The sequence below is a fragment of the Pleuronectes platessa genome, chromosome 3, assembly GCF_947347685.1.
Source record: "Pleuronectes platessa chromosome 3, fPlePla1.1, whole genome shotgun sequence".
Lineage (NCBI taxonomy): Eukaryota > Metazoa > Chordata > Actinopteri > Pleuronectiformes > Pleuronectidae > Pleuronectes > Pleuronectes platessa.
The window spans coordinates 4,750,663-4,769,460 of record NC_070628.1 but is presented as its reverse complement, the minus strand read 5'-3'; the positions used below and the strand labels follow the sequence as shown (position 1 = coordinate 4,769,460).

General features: G+C 42.9%; 1 protein-coding gene across 1 annotated transcript in view; it reads left to right on the top strand.

Annotated features, from left to right (window-relative positions):
* Nucleotides 1–2,104: 2,104 nt before the first annotated feature.
* ncf4 (neutrophil cytosolic factor 4) overlaps nt 2,105–18,798 on the top strand; it is a 30,312-nt gene continuing 13,618 nt past the window's right edge. The window contains exons 1-6 of the mRNA XM_053419790.1: nt 2,105–2,341; nt 3,371–3,455; nt 3,544–3,703; nt 9,528–9,598; nt 10,150–10,277; nt 11,434–11,482. Of these exons, the coding sequence (XP_053275765.1) occupies nt 2,310–2,341; nt 3,371–3,455; nt 3,544–3,703; nt 9,528–9,598; nt 10,150–10,277; nt 11,434–11,482 (525 nt within the window). The 5' untranslated portion in view covers nt 2,105–2,309. The remainder of the gene's footprint in view (nt 2,342–3,370; nt 3,456–3,543; nt 3,704–9,527; nt 9,599–10,149; nt 10,278–11,433; nt 11,483–18,798) is intronic.

Sequence of the window (18,798 nt, the reverse complement as noted above, 5' to 3'; positions counted from 1 at the left end):
ACACCAGGTTTGGTTTACTGGAGCTCGTGACATTCACCCCTGTCAGTCTGGGTGGAGACGTCTCTTCCAGGCCTGTAATTACCAAGCAGACAAAAGGAAAACATGTAGCGTGAGAGCCGAGGGTGTGTTTTGTGTTTGGAGTGGTTCATCTGAACAGTGAATGTGACGTTTTGACATTAAGTACAAATGAACCCGCGGCTGTTCAGAGATACGATAGAGATTAGAACATATAAACACAGAACTACAAGTTTATCTTCAGCTTAAAGCAGCTCTATGTTACTTTTACTGATCAGCAGCGCCCTCTGCAGTCACAGGTGGGGATTTATTCTTTAGGGCTTTGTGATGAAGTGGTTTTAATGCAACATGGATATTACCCATGATCCTCTGCTTCCTGAACCAGTAGAGCTGCTGCTGTAACTAATCCACCAAACTCTTGAGGAGTTTCCTGCGGAATATTGGAGATGAATTCAGGTTTTTAATAACTTCTGAGTGTTTTTAACTGATCGACAGCTCAGCTTCACTCTTCAACTAGCTGGAGCTGATTGTCACAGTTGAAGCTGAGGAAACTTTCTCCATGTTCACACTCACTCAAACATCCAACTACTTTTTAAAGCTGCTGTTTTAAGATTAAAAACCAAGTTAGATAGTCCTGCATCAAACCAACAAATAATAAATTTACTATTTCTGTCTCTGAAATGTAGTTAAATTAAAGTCAAAGCTACTTTATTGACATGAAAGTTTAAAGAAACAACAAACTAAAGTGTCAGAATCAACAGAGATAACAGAGAAAGACATTAAACATCATTAGATCAATTAATCATATGTTTATCGTGTGTTTATGTGTGTGTGTGTGTGTGTGTGTGTTTGTTCCTCTGGTTGTGTCATGCAGATAAGGTAGAACAAGCCCTGTCTCTTTTCCCAATCAGAGTGTTTCTCATTTTGTTGTGATGTTGTTTTAGCTCATTTAACTTTTGATTTAATATCATTTTAAGTAAGTGCTCCTTGTTGCATTGAAAGATTTACAGGAGGAAGTGTGTCTCTGTCTCAACCACACCCGTCCACCAGTGACATCACATGCTCGTCATTGTGCCTCTGATTTCTATCTTCATTTGTGGATGGATAACAATCTAATCTGCTTTGGCCTCTAGGTTTTTTCATTCATGCACGTGTCAAATATGTCTGTGTTACAAAATGATGACTCAGACCGAGAGGACTCGTCTCCGGGCTCAGCTCCGTGGGTTGTGTGGTGTCTTTGGATTTGAGGACATCCAACATACTGGATTTAAGGTGATTAAAAATGTAATTGCTCTTTTCTTTCTTTTTTTTTGATCCAAGCTGAAATCTTCCTCTCTCAGTGAGATAAGAAGTGAGAGAGGAAAGAGTTGACATTGACCGTTGACAGGTGGAGGAGAAAGTTTCTCTCAAACCTCAGTGGATAAACACGACAATAGGTTTTCCCAGTGAAGAGCTGGTTCATAAGAATCCATGTGAATTCATTATCAGAAATTAATCAGTAAAATTATACAACTTGCAGCTGATGCTTTGTGTGACAGCAGAGAATGAACTCTCACCTGGGAGAAACTAGAAAAGGTGGAAAAAGACGCCCCAGCTACAAGGAGAACGACTATGACAGAAACTATCTTTTAGAAGTATTGATCTGATGTGTGCTTTTACTTTTTACTTTGGTCCATTTTCTTAAATATTGTACAAGTTGGGTTTATGACCAAATCTGCAGCCAGCCACCAGGGGGCGATCATAACACTTCATGAGCTGTCATGTCCTCCATCTATTTAAAATTTAAATTTAAAATCCACTCTGCAACACATGATGGGAACCAAGTGTTTGTATTTTTGTCTGTGCAATATCAATGATTCATATTAGTTTAATCCCCTTCATATTTGTAATATTCTTTATATACTTGACACTTAAGTATTGCATTTTACTTATTATTACTTTTTGATGCCTATTTGGACTCTTGCTGCTGTAACACGGCACATTTACCCTTTGTGTGAGTAATAACTTATTATCTTATCGTATCTTATCTTATCTTAACCCTACTATCATCTATTATCTTCTATTATCATTTCTTACATATTCATTGTAGCCTCCCAGCCTCAGGGGTCACGTGCCCTCTCTGCTTCCCATGCTCTTATTCTGGAGCTCTCTCTCTTCCTGCTCCACGTTTCCTCTGTGTTGCTGCTGTTCTGCAGCTTTTCAGGTTTCAGTGTGAAGCCTGAAACAGACGCGTGTGTCCACGCACACAACCCGAGCTCCACAGTGTGTGAGCAGTCACAGCTGCAGGTCCCAGGATGCCTCTGCCGCAGCAGCTCCGGGACGAGAGGTGAGTGGGATGCACTGGTTTCACTGGTTCACCGGGGATCGAGCACTTTTACTTTAGTTTCTTCTGCACTCTTTTTTTAAAAAACTTTAGTGAATCTTTTTTCAATCAAAGGTTTGATGGTTGTTTTTGCTGCTTCTCATTTAAAAATGTTGTCTGTCCAACAAATGCGCAGATACACACAAATTACAGCCCACATTTGTTTATTAAATAATAAAAATAACTTTATTTGTAGAGCACTGGGTGCCAAAGAGTTAAAAAGTGCTTAACAATAAACAATATGAAATCCACAGACATTCAGACTTAATAAGAATTAATAATAACAAAGATACAAATATTAAAAGTAAAGATATTTATATATATATATATATATATATATATTTATAAGAAGTTTGATGAAACAGGCTCAGCTCGTTTAGTCTATTCAGATAAAAGACTCCATCTCCTCTGGTTTTCAGTCTTAAGACTTCAGAATGGATCTCAGGCTGCGTCCTGGTTGTGAGATAAAAGTTCTGAAACAGAGGGAGGCGCCCGTCCGGCTTTAAAAGTAAATAAAAGAGTTTTAAAATCAATCCTGAAACCAACAGGCAGCCAGGGCAGGGACACTAAAGACCAGTATAAAAGAAGAGACAATGGTCGAGGTGAGAGGAAACAAGGATGTGAGTGAGTTTTCAGGAGATAAAAGATTTAACCTTGTTTCCTAAATGATAAAAAAAAAAAACTATAGCTCAACTTTCTTAATGTTGAGGTTCGATGCTCTGGTTTCCCCCAGATTTCTTTGCTGTAAATGGTCAAAGTTAAGATAAGTTAATCCTATAATAATTCTTTATTGATCCCAATGGGAGAAATGTGTGTGTTACAGCGGCTCCTAGAATAAACACTTATAACTAAACTAAACTATATTGGGACTTTTAGACATAAAACAGAGCCAGTGGTGTGAATCCTTCTCAAAGTATTTTAACTGATTAAAGTTAGTATTTCATGAAAAAGTGTAAAAAAAAAATACAACCATTGTCTGTTTGTGTTCCTCAGTGACTTCGACCAGTTGCCTGACAACGTCCCCATCAGCGCCACCATCGCTGATATCGAGGAGAAGAAAGGCTTCATCGACTACTTTGTGAGTCGGGAATCAAACACTAACTTCTACCCGGAGGGGTTGGGGACGAGTGTTATTCTCATTTTACCGCCTCTTTGTCGTCTTCCAGAGGTTTGTGATCGAGGTGAAGACGAAGGGAGGAAGCAAGTATCTGATCTACAGGAGGTACCGAGAGTTTTTCAACCTGCACCAGGTGCTGGAGGCCAGATACTCTCCTGAAGACCCAGAGAAGCCTACTGCCAACACCTGCGTCCTGCCATCTCTCCCAGGTGAGAGACACACACACACACACACACACACACACACACACACACACACACACACACACACACACACACACACACACACACACACACACACACACACACACACACACAACACAAACTCACACACGACACAATATTCTACCCGGTGTCTGGTTTCACATTGCTCAAATACTGAACATGTTTTTGATCCTTGAACACACGGTTCAAAGAGGAGTTCTCCATCATGATGTGTGATTCTGGATTCTGTCCTTTCAGATCTGACAGGAAATCTCTGTGTGAAGTCACAGTCTCCGATTTCAAATGTGTTTGATCCTCCTGGCAACATGACTTGTGCCCGAGGCTTCAGAGTTTTAAACTAATTATAACATAAACATTATTATTTGCTCTAAAAGTCTGGACATAAGCGAAAATCTGCAACTCTGATTGGATTCTACCATGAGCAGAGTGTTTCCATGTTTTAGAGATGGTTACTTAAAGATGGACGACATGACACGCCCTGCAAGTGAAGCCAATGTGCCTCCATCGCCCCCTGGTGGCTGGCTGCAGTATAGCTAATAAACAGGAGCTCTGTCCCCCGATGGCCTCCGGTGCTCGATGGTGGCTCCTGCATCTGGGATATTTTTGCTTCATATTTGCACAGTATTTGGCAGTGGAGATGAGTCACCCATCTGTATTTATAGTCTCTGGCTTTAAAATGTCAGATGTGGCTGTGTTTGGATTCTGAGTTTGTATTGTAACGTATCACCAAGGGGATGGGATGGAGTCATGCTCTGTTTCGACCAATCAGGAGCCAGCCAGCACACTTCCTCTTCTTATTTAATTTGTCCCCGGCCGACCTGAAGCAACACTCGTCCACCGACTCACACACTTACACAACGCTGAGCCGTTTCTGGTCTGAACTCTGTGGTTTGATCTGATTCTGATGAAAGTGACTCAACAGGGTCACAAGTCCAGGAAATTACAATAAAGCTGTTTTTATTGTTAAATTAATAATAGTAATAATAATAACAATAGCCCCATTGAATTGATCATTTAGATCCTTGATTGAAAACGTTGTTATTTAGTTTAGAGACTGTAGATGTGAGTGGGCGACTCCTCTGTGGGGTCACAGTGATCTCCTGGAGAATCAGCTGCTGATCCACTGCAGAGTGAAAACTGTTCTTTTCTGCCCAATCGGTTTTGAACCTTCAGCCTCGAATGCAAACTGCCTCCGCTCCGCTTCGTGCACACGGAGAGGAACCGACTGGGGGGGGGGTGGTGACAGCTGTTCTCCCGCGTGGCAGAAGAACTGAAACCCGTCTGAACGTGCCTAACGTGAAAAAGTAGATCCACTGTGCTGGACATAGAGTTGATCATAAATCCTCCTCCCTCCTCTTCTGTGTTTGAGTTTTCACATGATTTAGATGTGATGGATGTTCTTCATAATCCCAAAACACATCAGTTGTAGTTGAAATAAGTTTAATCATTTAATTACTCTTCACAGATCCGATTACAATTTCACCCAATTTCATTCCAGACCCGCTCCTCCATGAATCCAGGTCTGCTCGAGCCACAGGGGAAAAGTGACGGCTTGTTTCAGGCTCATGTTTCTGCATCATAATGTGAAGCTTGATTTTTAAAGGCTGAGATATCATCCATCTGAAGGTGCAGCGAAAAATATTAATCAAATTGAACTTTGATAAGTTTAATGAGTTAGTGTTCACATCTCAACAAATGGGCAAACGTCCCTCCGTTAAGCTCGGTGAACTTTTATCTCTCCTCTTGTCGATGTTGCCAAACCTTCTTCTGCAACTTAAATCAGATTTCACAATCATCATCTTTCAACTTTCAACATTTGGACACTGCAAGATGTTAATTGGATTCAGGGGAAACTGTTATGTTCCACTTTTTAAGGTCAAATCACCCTGATGAAGAAGTTTGAGTAGCTCTACATCTAGAGCGTCCGTCCAGCATGATGCAAACAGCATGGAGCTAACTTTAGTGACTCCTTTGTTACCCCTCCGGTTCGCGACCATAACTTTTGACTCATGATTCCACTCTGGGCTCTCGACTCTTTCTCCGATCACGTGTCGAGCTGCAGGATCTCTACAGATTGAACCATAAGGGAATTTAAAGTCAGCGGTGCCTTTTTATACTAAAGAGAAAACCATGATTTGTAGAAAATCCAGAACAAGGAACTGGTTCAAAAGCTGAAATATGTTTTACTGGGAACAGCGACTCAGCATAAAGTAGCAGGATGACAAGGAGATGAGCTGCATGAAGAGAAAACAGTGAATCAGAAAGTGACAGAATGAAGAAACACACGTCTGGACTTTTAAAGGGCGACGGTCCAGAGAATAAAAGTCATCGACCCGAGCAAGTGAGCTGTTGTTAAAGAAGATTAAGAGGTGGGAGGACGCGTCTCCAGCCACAAGCAACCAGGAACTTTAAATTAGAACCAGTCAGAGGCTGAAGGGTCCCATTTAAAACTCAGACAGACGGGGGCTGCAAACAGCCGACCAGCATCCAGCCGTTAGTTCCCTTCAGATGATCAATCCAGTCATTGTGCGACAGTTTATCTCTGAAGTGGATTCTTACATTGTCTCAAGTTTTAGTTTGAGTTCTTCTTCGGCTTTGATTCTATTGGAATTAGGATCAAGTCACCACAGATGTGAGAGATTGTCACTTTGATGATGTCCAGGCGTCGGCCGTGTTCCTGCTCGTCTGCTCAGCGGCTCCGGTTTGATTCCACAGCTCCGTGTTTCCCCCTGAGTCCGTCTGTCGAGGAGCCGCCGTCAGTTTGGATTATCAGAGCCTGGACACCAGCCTCTGCTCCAATAAAGGGCCTGAAGGCTTCGAACGGGAGGCTGGGACCATTGATTTGGGAGTGATGAGGTGTGTGTGTGTGTGTGTGTGTTAGCATCTGTAAACCTGCTGGTTCCCTGAAGTCTGAATATCAATGTTGTCTCTTTGTCCGTTTGTTGATTGGTTTGTGCGTTTGTGAGCACGATCTCACAAAGAAGTAATAAACCGATTTCAACTCTGGGAGAAGGATGGATCCCGGGCCAAGAAGGAACTCTTTCAGTTTTGGCTCAGATCCCAACAAGAAATTTATTTTTTAATTTACTTTAACGAAATGCGAGTTAGGACCTTGTTCATCCACCGCACGTCGGGACCCAGAAGACGACACATCCGATCTCGTGTGTTCTCCAGTTTCCCAGCAGCCTCTTATCTTCCTGCTGCACCTGTGGTGAACTGAGGATCCGATCAAACAAGGCTCCTGCTGTTCCCTGACCTCGTCTCTCTGCTCCCGACCCGTCCTGCACGTCTCTGCCTCCTTCTCAGCTCTATCTGCTCTGCGTCAGGGTAAAGGTTTCCAATGAGTCACGTTCTTGGCAGGTGCTTCAGCCGGTGCTCGGTGGAGGGTTTGACATGAAGAGAGCGAGTTGCAGAATTTGCAAAAATGCATTTGAAGTGAAGGTCAAGATGAAATGTGAAATGCCTGTTAAAGAATGTGGCTGCTTGTCCGCATCAATAGATGAAATAACCTTTATTTAAAGGTAATATAACAGAATACCAATATGTGTTTACCGAAAATCCTCCAATTTATGTTTCTCCAATATCACGTATTTCATATATTAATCTCAATTTACACTTTCTCTGAATTTTAGGCCTTAAAAAGTCGCAAATGCATAAAATATGTTTTATTCTTAATCAAGTTGACGTTCAATTAACACTTATTCTGTTATTTTTATTGACATTTTGCAGCGTGCATACTTTTTAATGTCTATTGAGCTACTTCAACTTAGATTTAATTATTGGGACGTGTAATAATAAAGATAAATAAAGATAACTCTGACTCTAATATCCCTTTATATGAGTTGTTCTTGACATAAATCTTAAATATCATTCGTTATTTCTTAAAAAGTCTGAAATTCAACTTATTGAAACTCTGTTAAAAGCACCACTGTTACATCTGTAGTTTATAAAATAGTTTATTGTATAACAGAGATTGATCTTACTCTTAAGTCACGTGTCCTTTATTGTGAAATTAACAGGAACGTCCTCATTGGATTTCATTCTGTGTCCCTCATCGTCTCTCGCTACATTGGGAAAGTTCCATTTTGCCACAAACTGATTTAGAATCTGTCGCTGAGGAGTTTGCTGGATAATATGAGATCTGATGAGTTTAATTGCGCTGCCAGATCTCATCAGGATGAAAAGGGGAAAAGACTGACGTGTCGGGGGGGCAGCAGAAACAAAGAAGAATGGAAAAAGTATATATTTTTTGATTAATGAGAAACACCATCATAGAGAGAATATCTGTCTTTCACTTTTTGCTCTATCTATTTCTCTGTCTTTAGTATTTATGAGTCACCTGAATTTTGTCTGGACCAGATCCATCACACGTCCTACAATAGAAAACAGAAATAGAAACGGCCGTGTGATGGATCCAAGGTCAAAGGGACGTTTATCCATCGAGGCTCGGGGGGGGGGGGGGGGGGATGATGGGAAGTGAATGGGTGAATTTCTGTCTCCGAGTGGTTGAGTGAGTTATCGAGCTGAAGAGTGAGTGAGATGAGAGAAACTGAGGGGAGGGGAGCGAGAGCTGCATATTGTTGGGGGGGGGGGGGGTGGTCATTAAGACTGTGCTAAATCTGATTCAACAGCAGAGCTGGATGGACTCAGATGATTTGTGGGACAGGAGCTGATTCAGAGCATTTGGATTTTGTGCTTCTTAATTTCCGACTTGGAGGTCGACACGTTTCAGGAAAAGATGTTTTTAACTTTAATAAAATTTCAAAAACTCCAGATGGTGCTGTGATGGATTGTAACACCAGGGAACTAACACCAGGGAACTAACACCAGGGAACTAACACCAGGGAACTAACACCAGGGAACTAACACCAGGCCCACATGCATAAATGTGTAGATGCCAGACTGGTTTGTATAAAATACAAGAAACATACTAAGCTTTCATGGAGGTCTACTTAAAAAAATACACAAGTCTTTACGACTCATCAGCCAAAATATAATAGTATCCAAACTAGAGTTTCACATAGAGACACATCCTCCTCTTCCTCGCCCTTATATAGAAATGATCATCTTGTGCACTTTGCAGCCGATAACATCTGGAGTCAGTCTCATCTGTCGATCGTGACATATAAACCAAACCTAGTGGAGAAGTAAGCACTTGAACACCAGTGGGATAAGAACACACACAGAAACATCTTTGAGTTTTTAGATTGGTCCATGTCCCATCCACTAACATGGAGGACGTGGAATGGATAACCTACACTGCAGCCAGCCACTAGGGGGCGATCAAGGCTTCACTACTGTCCTCCATCTTGTTAAAATTCATGGTGTAAATTCTTGAAATTACACTTTTCTATTTGTCGGAAAGACTGAATCTCTGGGTTTTGCTTGATTTTCACTTTACAAACTAAAACCCAAACTGAAAAGGTTTTAAATTCTAGAAAATGACAAAAGCTGAATAAATAAAATAAAGTAACGTTGGACAAACAACAATCTTTGAACAAGGTTTTGGATTCTAAGGTGACCTGTGGAGTTTTTAAGTTGTCAGTGTTCTCACTGTCTTTGTTGACACATTGCTGAGCTTGAACTGTCAATCAACTTAAAGAATGTACCTGTACTGTATGTGCAGCCATGTACTAACCCCCCCCCCCCCCCCCCCAGGGCGTTTCTCGTTCTTCCACTGAACCTCGACACTAAAAAAACATCTGTTCATGTGAGGTGTGTGATCTCAGCCATGATTGTGACTCGTGTGTGTGTGTGTGTGTGTGACCTTGTGTGGTGTTACATTTCTTCTTTACATATTTCTCTTCAGGGAAGGTCTTCATGGGCGTGAAGCAGGAGATCGCAGAGAGCCGAATCCCGGAGCTCAACACGTACATGAAGGTATTTACTCCTCCTGCCAGTGTTCATGTAGCGCAGAGAGGAAGGAGGAGCCGGCCTCCTCTGCAGCGCGCGGCGCGGTGGCCTACGACTCGGTGGGCTGAACGCTGCCGTAGGTGGATGAGCGCTGACTCGGATGTTTCAGCCGCGGATCAGCAGCTGCAGCTCAACGCGGAGGCGTAGCTGCTTCTCTCTGCTCTGCCCTGTGCCCACAGAGCGGCTGACTGACTGTAGTTGTGCGACTTTTGACATGTTGCAGCGTTAAAAACACAAATCAGGTTCTCTCTCTCTCTCTCTCTCTCCCACTCACTCACTCACTTCTTCTCCCCCCCCGCAACCTACGTGGTTTCTACTTTGCCACGCTCCCTCTCGCCTTCTCTCGCCTTCCACTTGTAAATCACTCTCGCTTCGTGTCTTTCTCTCCCTCTCTTCCCATCCACTCCTTCCACGCTCTTTCTCCATCTCTACTTTATCTCCACCTTTTTTCTCACACTTCTTCCCTCCATCTTAATCCTTCATCCAATCGTTCCCCCCCCCCCCTCTTCTTGTCCCAGGGGCTGCTGGGCCTGCCGACATGGTTCCTGCTGTCGGACGCTCTCCGGATGTTTTTCTACCAGACGGACCGGGACAGCAAACATCAGCCTCAGGCCCTGAGACGCCTGCGTCCACCCACCCGCAGAATGTAAGCCCCCCCCCCCCCCCGCCACAGCACACCCTTCTGACAAGATGAAACCGGGTCGTGATGCTGAACTCCCTTAGAACCAATGATCAAGCCACTCCTGATCTGTTTAGAGGTTAAAACCACCAGTTCCATCCTCGTGGATCTTTACTCAAACTCCTGGGCGTCCCTGTGAGACCCCTGGTTCTTTCATATTCATATCTTACAAAGAGACTCGACAGTCTCCTCCTCACACGTCTCATCCTAAAAGAGTTTAAGTCACGAGGAAGCAATAGAGGAATGATACATGCATTTAGAACTGAGAAAAACCCCAGTGAACGTTATGCTCCTCTTCTATTCTCTACTTCCTCTTTTATAACGACCGTTCCTGCCTTCTGATTGGCTCATCGCACTGTGGTCAGGTTACAGGCGATGTGGTGGAGGGGGGAATTATCTCAACAGGAAATGATGCAAAGCCACACTCTGGTGACTTCCTCTGCTCGTACACCTGACCTGCCTTCGTTTAGACGGACAACACGAGGAACTAAAGACGGTTCCTCTTTTCTCTGTGTTGCACCACGTTCGATTCCCTCATTGCCCTGGAAACCACCTGCGTTTTGAAAGATATTGTAAATGTCATTTCCTGCGATTGAGAGTTTTATTCTCACTCGTTACAAAACAAAGTTGTATTGATTGAATTTCCGTTCATACACCTCACCTGTTTCCTTCTAATTAGCTCGTGGTAGCGATGCAGTTATTGAGTTTCTCTTGTTTAATGAATGAGTTATTGAATCACTGCAACCTTTTTAATATCAGAGTCGCCGGGAGATGGTTGTGATGGATGGCGATTGGCGTGCATTACAAAACACACAACTGTAGCACAACACATCCGTTTGCACTGTGAACCATTTGTCTCTCACATATGAGGAACACAGCAGGAGATTATTCGGTTAAGAACTTCTTAAGTTATTAAAATCTGTTCTCTTACATCAATCTATTTGTCTTTCTTGTCTGTAAAGCACTTTGAGCTGCATTTCCTCTCTGAAATGTGCTCTTCAGATCCAGTTTATTATCATTATAATGATTATTATTCAAGAGATAATTAATTATGTTATTAATTATACCTGCAGATGACGTTCACATGTCACTGACTCGTGTCCTCTCTGGTTTTTTCTTGTAGAAAAACAGTGAAACCGAAGATGGAGCTCTTCTCGTCTCCGAGGGCCGAGGTATCTGCGCCTCATCGCTCTGTCTTGTTGTTGTTGCTTTGGTAACGCTCTCCATGGCCACCCACAGAGCAACAACTCCTCAGTCTAACAACCACGCACAATGCACCACATCACACACACACACACAGACACACACACACACACAGACACACACACACGTCCAAATCACTGCGTTACTTTCTATCGACTGATGTGACAAATCATTAAGGACGGAGTTTAAAACGTGTTGTGCCGAACTTCTTCTCCTCCTTCTCTCCTGTGACTCCGTTGACCTCATCAAAAGTTTTCCGTCCTCGCTTCACTTCCTCTTTTAATTCCTGCATCCTTCTCTCCTTTCTTATTAGCCCCCCCCTCGCTTTACCTTCTCTTCCCCTTCATCCCCCTTTTTTGTTTCAAACAACCCTTAAGTTTCACCATATTTCCTTTTTTCCTCTCCCCTCCCTCTGTCTCTTTTCAAGGTTGTGACCATCTCTCATCCATCTCTCCTCCTCCTCCTCCTCCTCCTCCTCCTCCTCTTCCTCCTCCTGCTCCTCTTCTTCACATCCTCTAATTTTTGTTCCGTTCACACTCTGCACTCGAACGACATTATAAAGGGGGGGGGGGAAAGAACAGTTTATATCCTGCAGGCGTTGCAGAAAGTTGTGCGTCAGTGTGTAGCCGTTGTGTTACAGGAGCTCAGTGAGGTCAGAGGGGTCGAAGTTTTAATGACCTGAAAGTTAAAGTTAAAGAAGCCTTTTTATTCTTAGTACAATGAGTTGTACTCTTGTTGACACAATGCATCCCATAACCCTCCTTTTATACTAATTGTCAAACCCCAGAGCTCCAACCTTCAGTGTGTAGCAGCCGGTGAAGCCCCCCCCCCCCTTGCACAAGCTCCACAGAGACCTATTTTTAAAACCAAATCAATACAGTTACACTTGTAGTGTGTGTGTAATAATGTGTGTGTGTGTGTGTGGGAGTAATGATGTTGATGCCACTGTTTCATTGGATTCTGCAGTTTGATGTGTTTAGTGTTTACGTTTCATTTGCATGTTTCTTTGTTACACAGTTCATTGTAACTTTGGTTTTAAAAAGGGGCGGATGCTTCCGGAGAGATTTAAAAGCTCCATGTCCTTACGTGCACTAAGTGTCAATCATCCCGGCTCTGAACAGACAGGTAGAGTTTCTGCACACTAATGACACCGGCTTCAAATATGTGTTTGTGTCGTATCGTTTTGCACAAGTGAAATAAACCTGCCAGTGCAGCAGTACTTGTATGCAGAGTACTTCAACCTTTACCCGATGCAATAAAATATTATTTTAAGTTTCTAAAAAGTAGTTAAATCAACTAGATTTCTATGAGTGAATTGTTGAAATTAGTCAAATAATTGGTTATGCAATTGACAGGAATTCAGATGTGTGTGATGCACATTTGTCTAGTTTTATCGTTGGTTATGTTTAAAGCCAGAAGAAGCTGAAATATGAGTTGCTATCTGCAGGTGGTGTGTGTCTGTGTGTGTGTGTGTGACTGTGTGTTTTTGCAGCTCCTGTGTGCTTTAGCCCCTTTACAAAACTTCTCCTAACCTTGCTCTTTCCACAAACCTGCATTCAGCTGCACACAAACACACTGAATCCCTCTCTGCACACTTCACTGGTCTTTTTGCCAAACTCGTAGCAGCAGCTCCATTCCACTGCGTCCTCCCCCTCTGCCTGCCCCCCCCCCCCTCCCACACAGATGTAAAACATCGCTGCGCTCTCCTCTACCAGACCTACCAGCCTACTCAACATTTATTTTAGCTCCCTCTCTCCTTCTCAGAGGGAGAAATGAGCGCTCCTCTGTGCGTTTGTGTGTGTCTGTGTGTGTGTGTGTGTGTGTGTGTGTGTGTGTGTGTGTGTGTGTGTGTGTGTGTGACCCGCTGTGCAGGGAAGTGGCTCCGTCCACATGCTGATCAGTGGCCGTTCTGAGCCTGATGGATCGGAGGAGCTTGTCACAGATGAGCTGGTGCAAACGTTGGTGTTTACACTGTGCAACACTTCATTCCACTCCACTTAGTATCAGCTCGGGCTCAACCCCGCAGCCTGCGATGAGTAATTGTTGACTTTGGCGCTATCAGTTTCCAACAAGGTCAATGGGAGAGGGTGCTGTTGGTGAACAGAAGCTTTCAATGATGCATGCGCCTGAGGGGTGGTTGTGTCTGATTTGTTAAAGTGGGGCAGGAAAGACAAAGAGGGAGGAACAAACCGGAGATGTTCAGATACCGGTGTTTCTTCAGGAATGAATTCAATCTATGGCGGTAACGTGGGCTGAATGTGCTCATGCACGGAGAACACTCTCACGCGTATCAGATTCAGAATGACAGGTCCCCAGACTGAAGAGAGAAAGAACTGCATTGGATACCACAGCTGCAGGTCTGACTGTCTGCAGGGACAGTAACAACATTATGGACCAACAGCAAGTTAGAGATGTCTTATGATATTATAAGAAGTGTTTTGGTTCCTTATGAGACTGTGGCTGGAAATATTTGAATATGGTAGACCACTACAGTCTATATGGTTAATGGGAAACACTGGGATACCAATACGAGCATCAGAAACGCCTCTGAAACAGAAGAAGATTCCAGGTCAAGCATCGGCGTGTGCTGGAATCTATGCCCTGATCCCAAACGTCTTCAAAGAACTTTAGTTTCACCAGATAAAACTGCACTTTTCCAAGAACTCACTTCTTCTTCTTCTTCTTCTCCCAAACAGCCCTGCCACTGTACAGCCACTGGCGAGTCCTGTTTTTAGAGCAGAGAAGAATAATAACGTTGTTGTCAAGTTACCCAGACCGAAGTAAGATCTCAGCAATTGGGTGATAATTCATGCTGCGAGTAAAACGTTGACGTGGACGTTATGAAAGTCTTAAGATTCAAGCAGTTTGAAGGAAATACTTGTTACGTGTATTCTTAGATTTATTAATTGGTGTTGTTTTTCAGTTCTGATCGTCAAATAAATGAATTTGTTTTCAAAGGGTTTAATTTGAGCTATAGGCCAAACAACAACCGGGTTAAATAAGGTTCAGTCCAGGTATCTGTAGGACGATGACATCATCTCTCACAGAAACAGCTTGAAGGAGAGAAAAGAGTCAAAGAGGTTAAAATGTTGAGTGAAAAATGCACAAAACCTCATCAAATGAGAAATTAAGATTCAGAGGGGTGATAGTCGACTGAGACTCAGCTCCTTCTCTTTTGCAGCGAGAGCCATTAAAGCAGGAATTAGATCCTATTTTAGATAAAGACCTTTTCAAGATAAAGAAAAGAAGATTAAATGAAGGTAAAGTAGACTTCGTCCTTCTCAATGGGAAGAGATATGACCTCAGAATCCAAACGTCCACTTGAGTGTAAAGAAGTGAAATTATGCAGCAGAAGGTTCATTGAGGTGAAATAACCACAGATCAGGAAAGTTAATACGGGAGGTGAGAAGAATATATGAGACCAGCAGAGTCACGGCACTAACATTAACAGTTTATGACTGTGGATATGTTTAAGATTAGAGCTTAATCATTGAATTAAAAAATGTAAAGATATCTTTGACAAAAATATTTCAAACAATGTACAATGTCGCCTTTTAATTTGTGTCATATCCACTATGTATGATGAAGGGACAACCACATGGTTAGCCAGTTAGCCAGTTAGCCAATCTACTGTTTGTATAGGTCACTTCTGATGGATCGTGATTAATCATTATCGTTTGCTTCATAACATCAAGCTAGATAAATCGTTATTGTTTTGATTGAGAGCCCCCTGGTGGCCGAAGCTATATTGCTATAACTTATAATCGGGGCAAACGATGTACGACGAAGAAAAGGCGGGAAAACTCAGTGACCTAAGAAGCTTAAGGGACAAGAAGTGTTGAAGACAAAAATGTCATGTATATTGTTATGATTACGATTGTGAGACACCTATTGGCCAAAGTTACATATCGTCAGCAGGTTTCATGAGTGTACGATATTCACTCTGTAGAACTTTAACGTAAAAGCAGACTCACAGTGAAAAGCACAAATATAAATCTCCGAGTCGCAGCTCATCACATGGTTCAGTGTTTCCAGCAGCAGCAGCAGCAGCAGCAGCAGGTGTTTCCAGCTGAACCCATTAAACCCACTGCCACCTGTCAATCACCGAGCAGGAGACGGACACATTTAGCTCTATAAAAAAAAGTGGAGCATCCAGCGACTTGACAGCCAGTTATTTTCAGAATGAGAGTTAATTTTGGACGTTGTCAGGCGGCCAGAATCTTTATCAAATGCAAAGTACAGTAAATAATGGTGAGCTACAAATACTCGTACTGTCAGAAGTCGGGGAACGTTTTAATTGGAATTTTTCAAATCCATTCCCTGTTGTCATGTAGTGTGACCGCTGAGAAGCAGGAGTGACCCACGCCGAGGTTCACAACCTCTGCAGCTTGTGCTCGATCTCAGATCCATCTGTGGATTGTGATACTGCTCTCCGGGCTTTAGAGGAACTGGGCCAGCTACTTAAAATATGAGAGAGAGAGAGAGAGAGAGAGAGAGAAAAAAAAACACCTCACCTCTCATCTCCTCCTCCCTGTTGACTAATGAGCTTCAGGTTTAACAAGCTCATTAAGGCGGGGTCGGCAGGAGTCTAATTGTACCAGATGATTGCTCCTGTGGCTGCGTGAACCCAGGGGCTGGACGGCTACATTTAGAGACCTACTCCTCGTCGGGCACCCAGGGCTCATCAACACACATCACCGGATTCACTGCAGCCAATAAGAAGAAGCTATCTGAGGCTGCAGTGCATTCTGGTCTATTCGTACTGCTGCGTGTAGAAAATCGTGAATTGTAGAATCGAGCCCCTTGGTCTTTGGTTCATAGGGTTGTGGTGATGTTGCTGTGTATCTGGTATCTTGAGTTATGAAGTCTGGATACTTTACTGAACTTTTCCGGTGAGGCTGTATGTGGTAACGTAAATGTCCGAGTCAGCTTTTCTGGACACTTTCCTGCCAGATCCCAAGTAAAATGTCCAGATCGTTGACTATCGTTGGTCGTTGACTTGAAAGTGGAAGAAAACAAATATCTCCGGATGAACAAGAGCTGAGAAAGACGTGGAAGGATTCTGAGATATGAGATCTGTGGTGATAAGGGCTGATGAAGGTGTGGATGACGAGTCTGACCCGGAAAACCTCCTGCTGCTTCTTCATATGTGAAAGGGAAACTCTGGAAAATGTCCGATCCTGACTTCATGTGTGAAAACAGCTCAACACACAAAATGGCTCATCCTGGTTTTAAAAGGGTTTTTGTCTGTTTATCAGCTTTTCACCTTTTTCAAGAGCAGAGGCTGAAAGAAACTGGATTCAATGAAGTGATGGCTTTTTTTATGCTGCTTTTTAAATATCAAATTCAGTTTATGGTTTTATTAACAGGCTGAAGTGTTAAAAAAAAAAAAAAACAGTAAATTGAAAAATAGAAACAGATGCTTCAGAGACAAATGTAAAAAGACAAGGACGGGATTTAAGGAGGTAGAATGATGATGGTGAGGAGATGGAGCGAGAGAGGGAGCGATGGAGGGAGAGATGGAGGGCGGTTGAGAGAAAGGAGGGATTGCTCTGTCACATCATATTTGGTGTTTTTGTGGGGAGATAGTATCTTATCGCCCCGGTAACACATTTTCACATCATCTATAAATTACAGCCAGCGGCAAGTCGGCGTGATTATAAAACATCTTCTGCAAGGATGCTTTAAAAATAACAGCCATGAATTCAAACCCTGTGTGTGTGTGTGTGTGTTTGTATGTATGCGTGTGTGTGTGTGTGTGTGTGTGTGTGTGCGTGTGTGTGTGCGTGTGTGTGTGTGTGTGTGTGTGTGTGTGTGTGTGTGTGTCGTCGGGGTCAGGGTAATCTCAGTGGATTGTTAATCCAGCCGACTCCCTCACTCCCCAGCTTCATTAATCTGCCACTTGCCTCTGTCTCATTTGCTTCTTCACACACACACACACCTACACACATTCACCCAAACACACACACACACACACATCTATACACACACACACACACTTGTTCATGCAGTCAGTCTTTCACCTACAGACACGTCCAATGCTTGAACATGCTTTTTAAATGTGTAATTCTTAATTTACAACATGTTCATGTGCAGCTTGGTTGAAGTCAAATTGGCTGTTGGGCCTTAGTGGAGGTACGTGCAGACTCAAATCAACCTCATGGTGGCGCTACAGTAAAAATCAGGGGTTCACCAGCAATATAATCTCTATTTTAAATTGAGTAATGCTTTAGTGTAACTCTTCTTACAGAGGAAAGGTTTCTTCTCACTCCCTCACTCACACTCTGTCCTGGGAGGATTCTGTATCCCACAGACTCTCTCTGCACCTCTGCTCAACTTTTACTTTCCTTCTCTCCTCCTCCTCCTCCTCCCCCTCATCTTCACCTCCCTCCCACTGCTTTAACCGCTCCTCGTTCTTTTCTCTTTTTTTGGGTTCCCGTTTCGTCTCCACAGCTCCAACGCTTGTCCAATTTTTAACGTCTCTCGTGAGCGCCCCCACTTTTCTGTTTCTGTCTTTCTCCTGCACACGATTTGGTTTACAGCTCCGATAACGACCCTATTGACATGGATGCTAATTTAAAATCTGGCAGATTTTTTTGATTCCAGACACACTAATGATAACCAGGACTGTTGAGCATCTCACACACACACACACACACACACACACACACAAACACACAAACACACACACACACACACACACACACACTAATTTGCCTTGGAGGAGGGCATCTCCTCTTCATCACTTGCAAATGGCTCATACTTTTGGACCTTCTCTCTCTCTCTCTCTCTCTCTCTCTCTCTCTCTCTCTCTCTCTCTCTCCCTCTCTCTCCCTCTATCCCTGCCTTAAAAACACACACACACACTTACATCGTACTGCCAGTTGTACACATGTATTTACACACAGAAACCAAAAGATGCAATTCATATATGCAGATGTTTCTCCATTTAAATCATCAATCAATCAACCAATGAGAACCTTTCACAGGTTTCAGCTTCACACACGTGTTTGGAATCATTTTTTCTTTTCTCACTTTCACGTGAAAGGAATTGATAAAACAAAGAACTGGACCTCGGACTTTGTCACGTGTCACTTTTTCAGAAGTTTCAAAATATCTCAAATCAATCCTCAGATAATGAAAGTCAGCTCCACCTCACACACATGAATCATCACACACCTGGATACAACAATAATATAAAATACTCTCATATATGAAGACACAGATCCCTTCTTTCACCATTTTCTTACTTTTCCACAATCTCTTCTTCTCACACACACACACA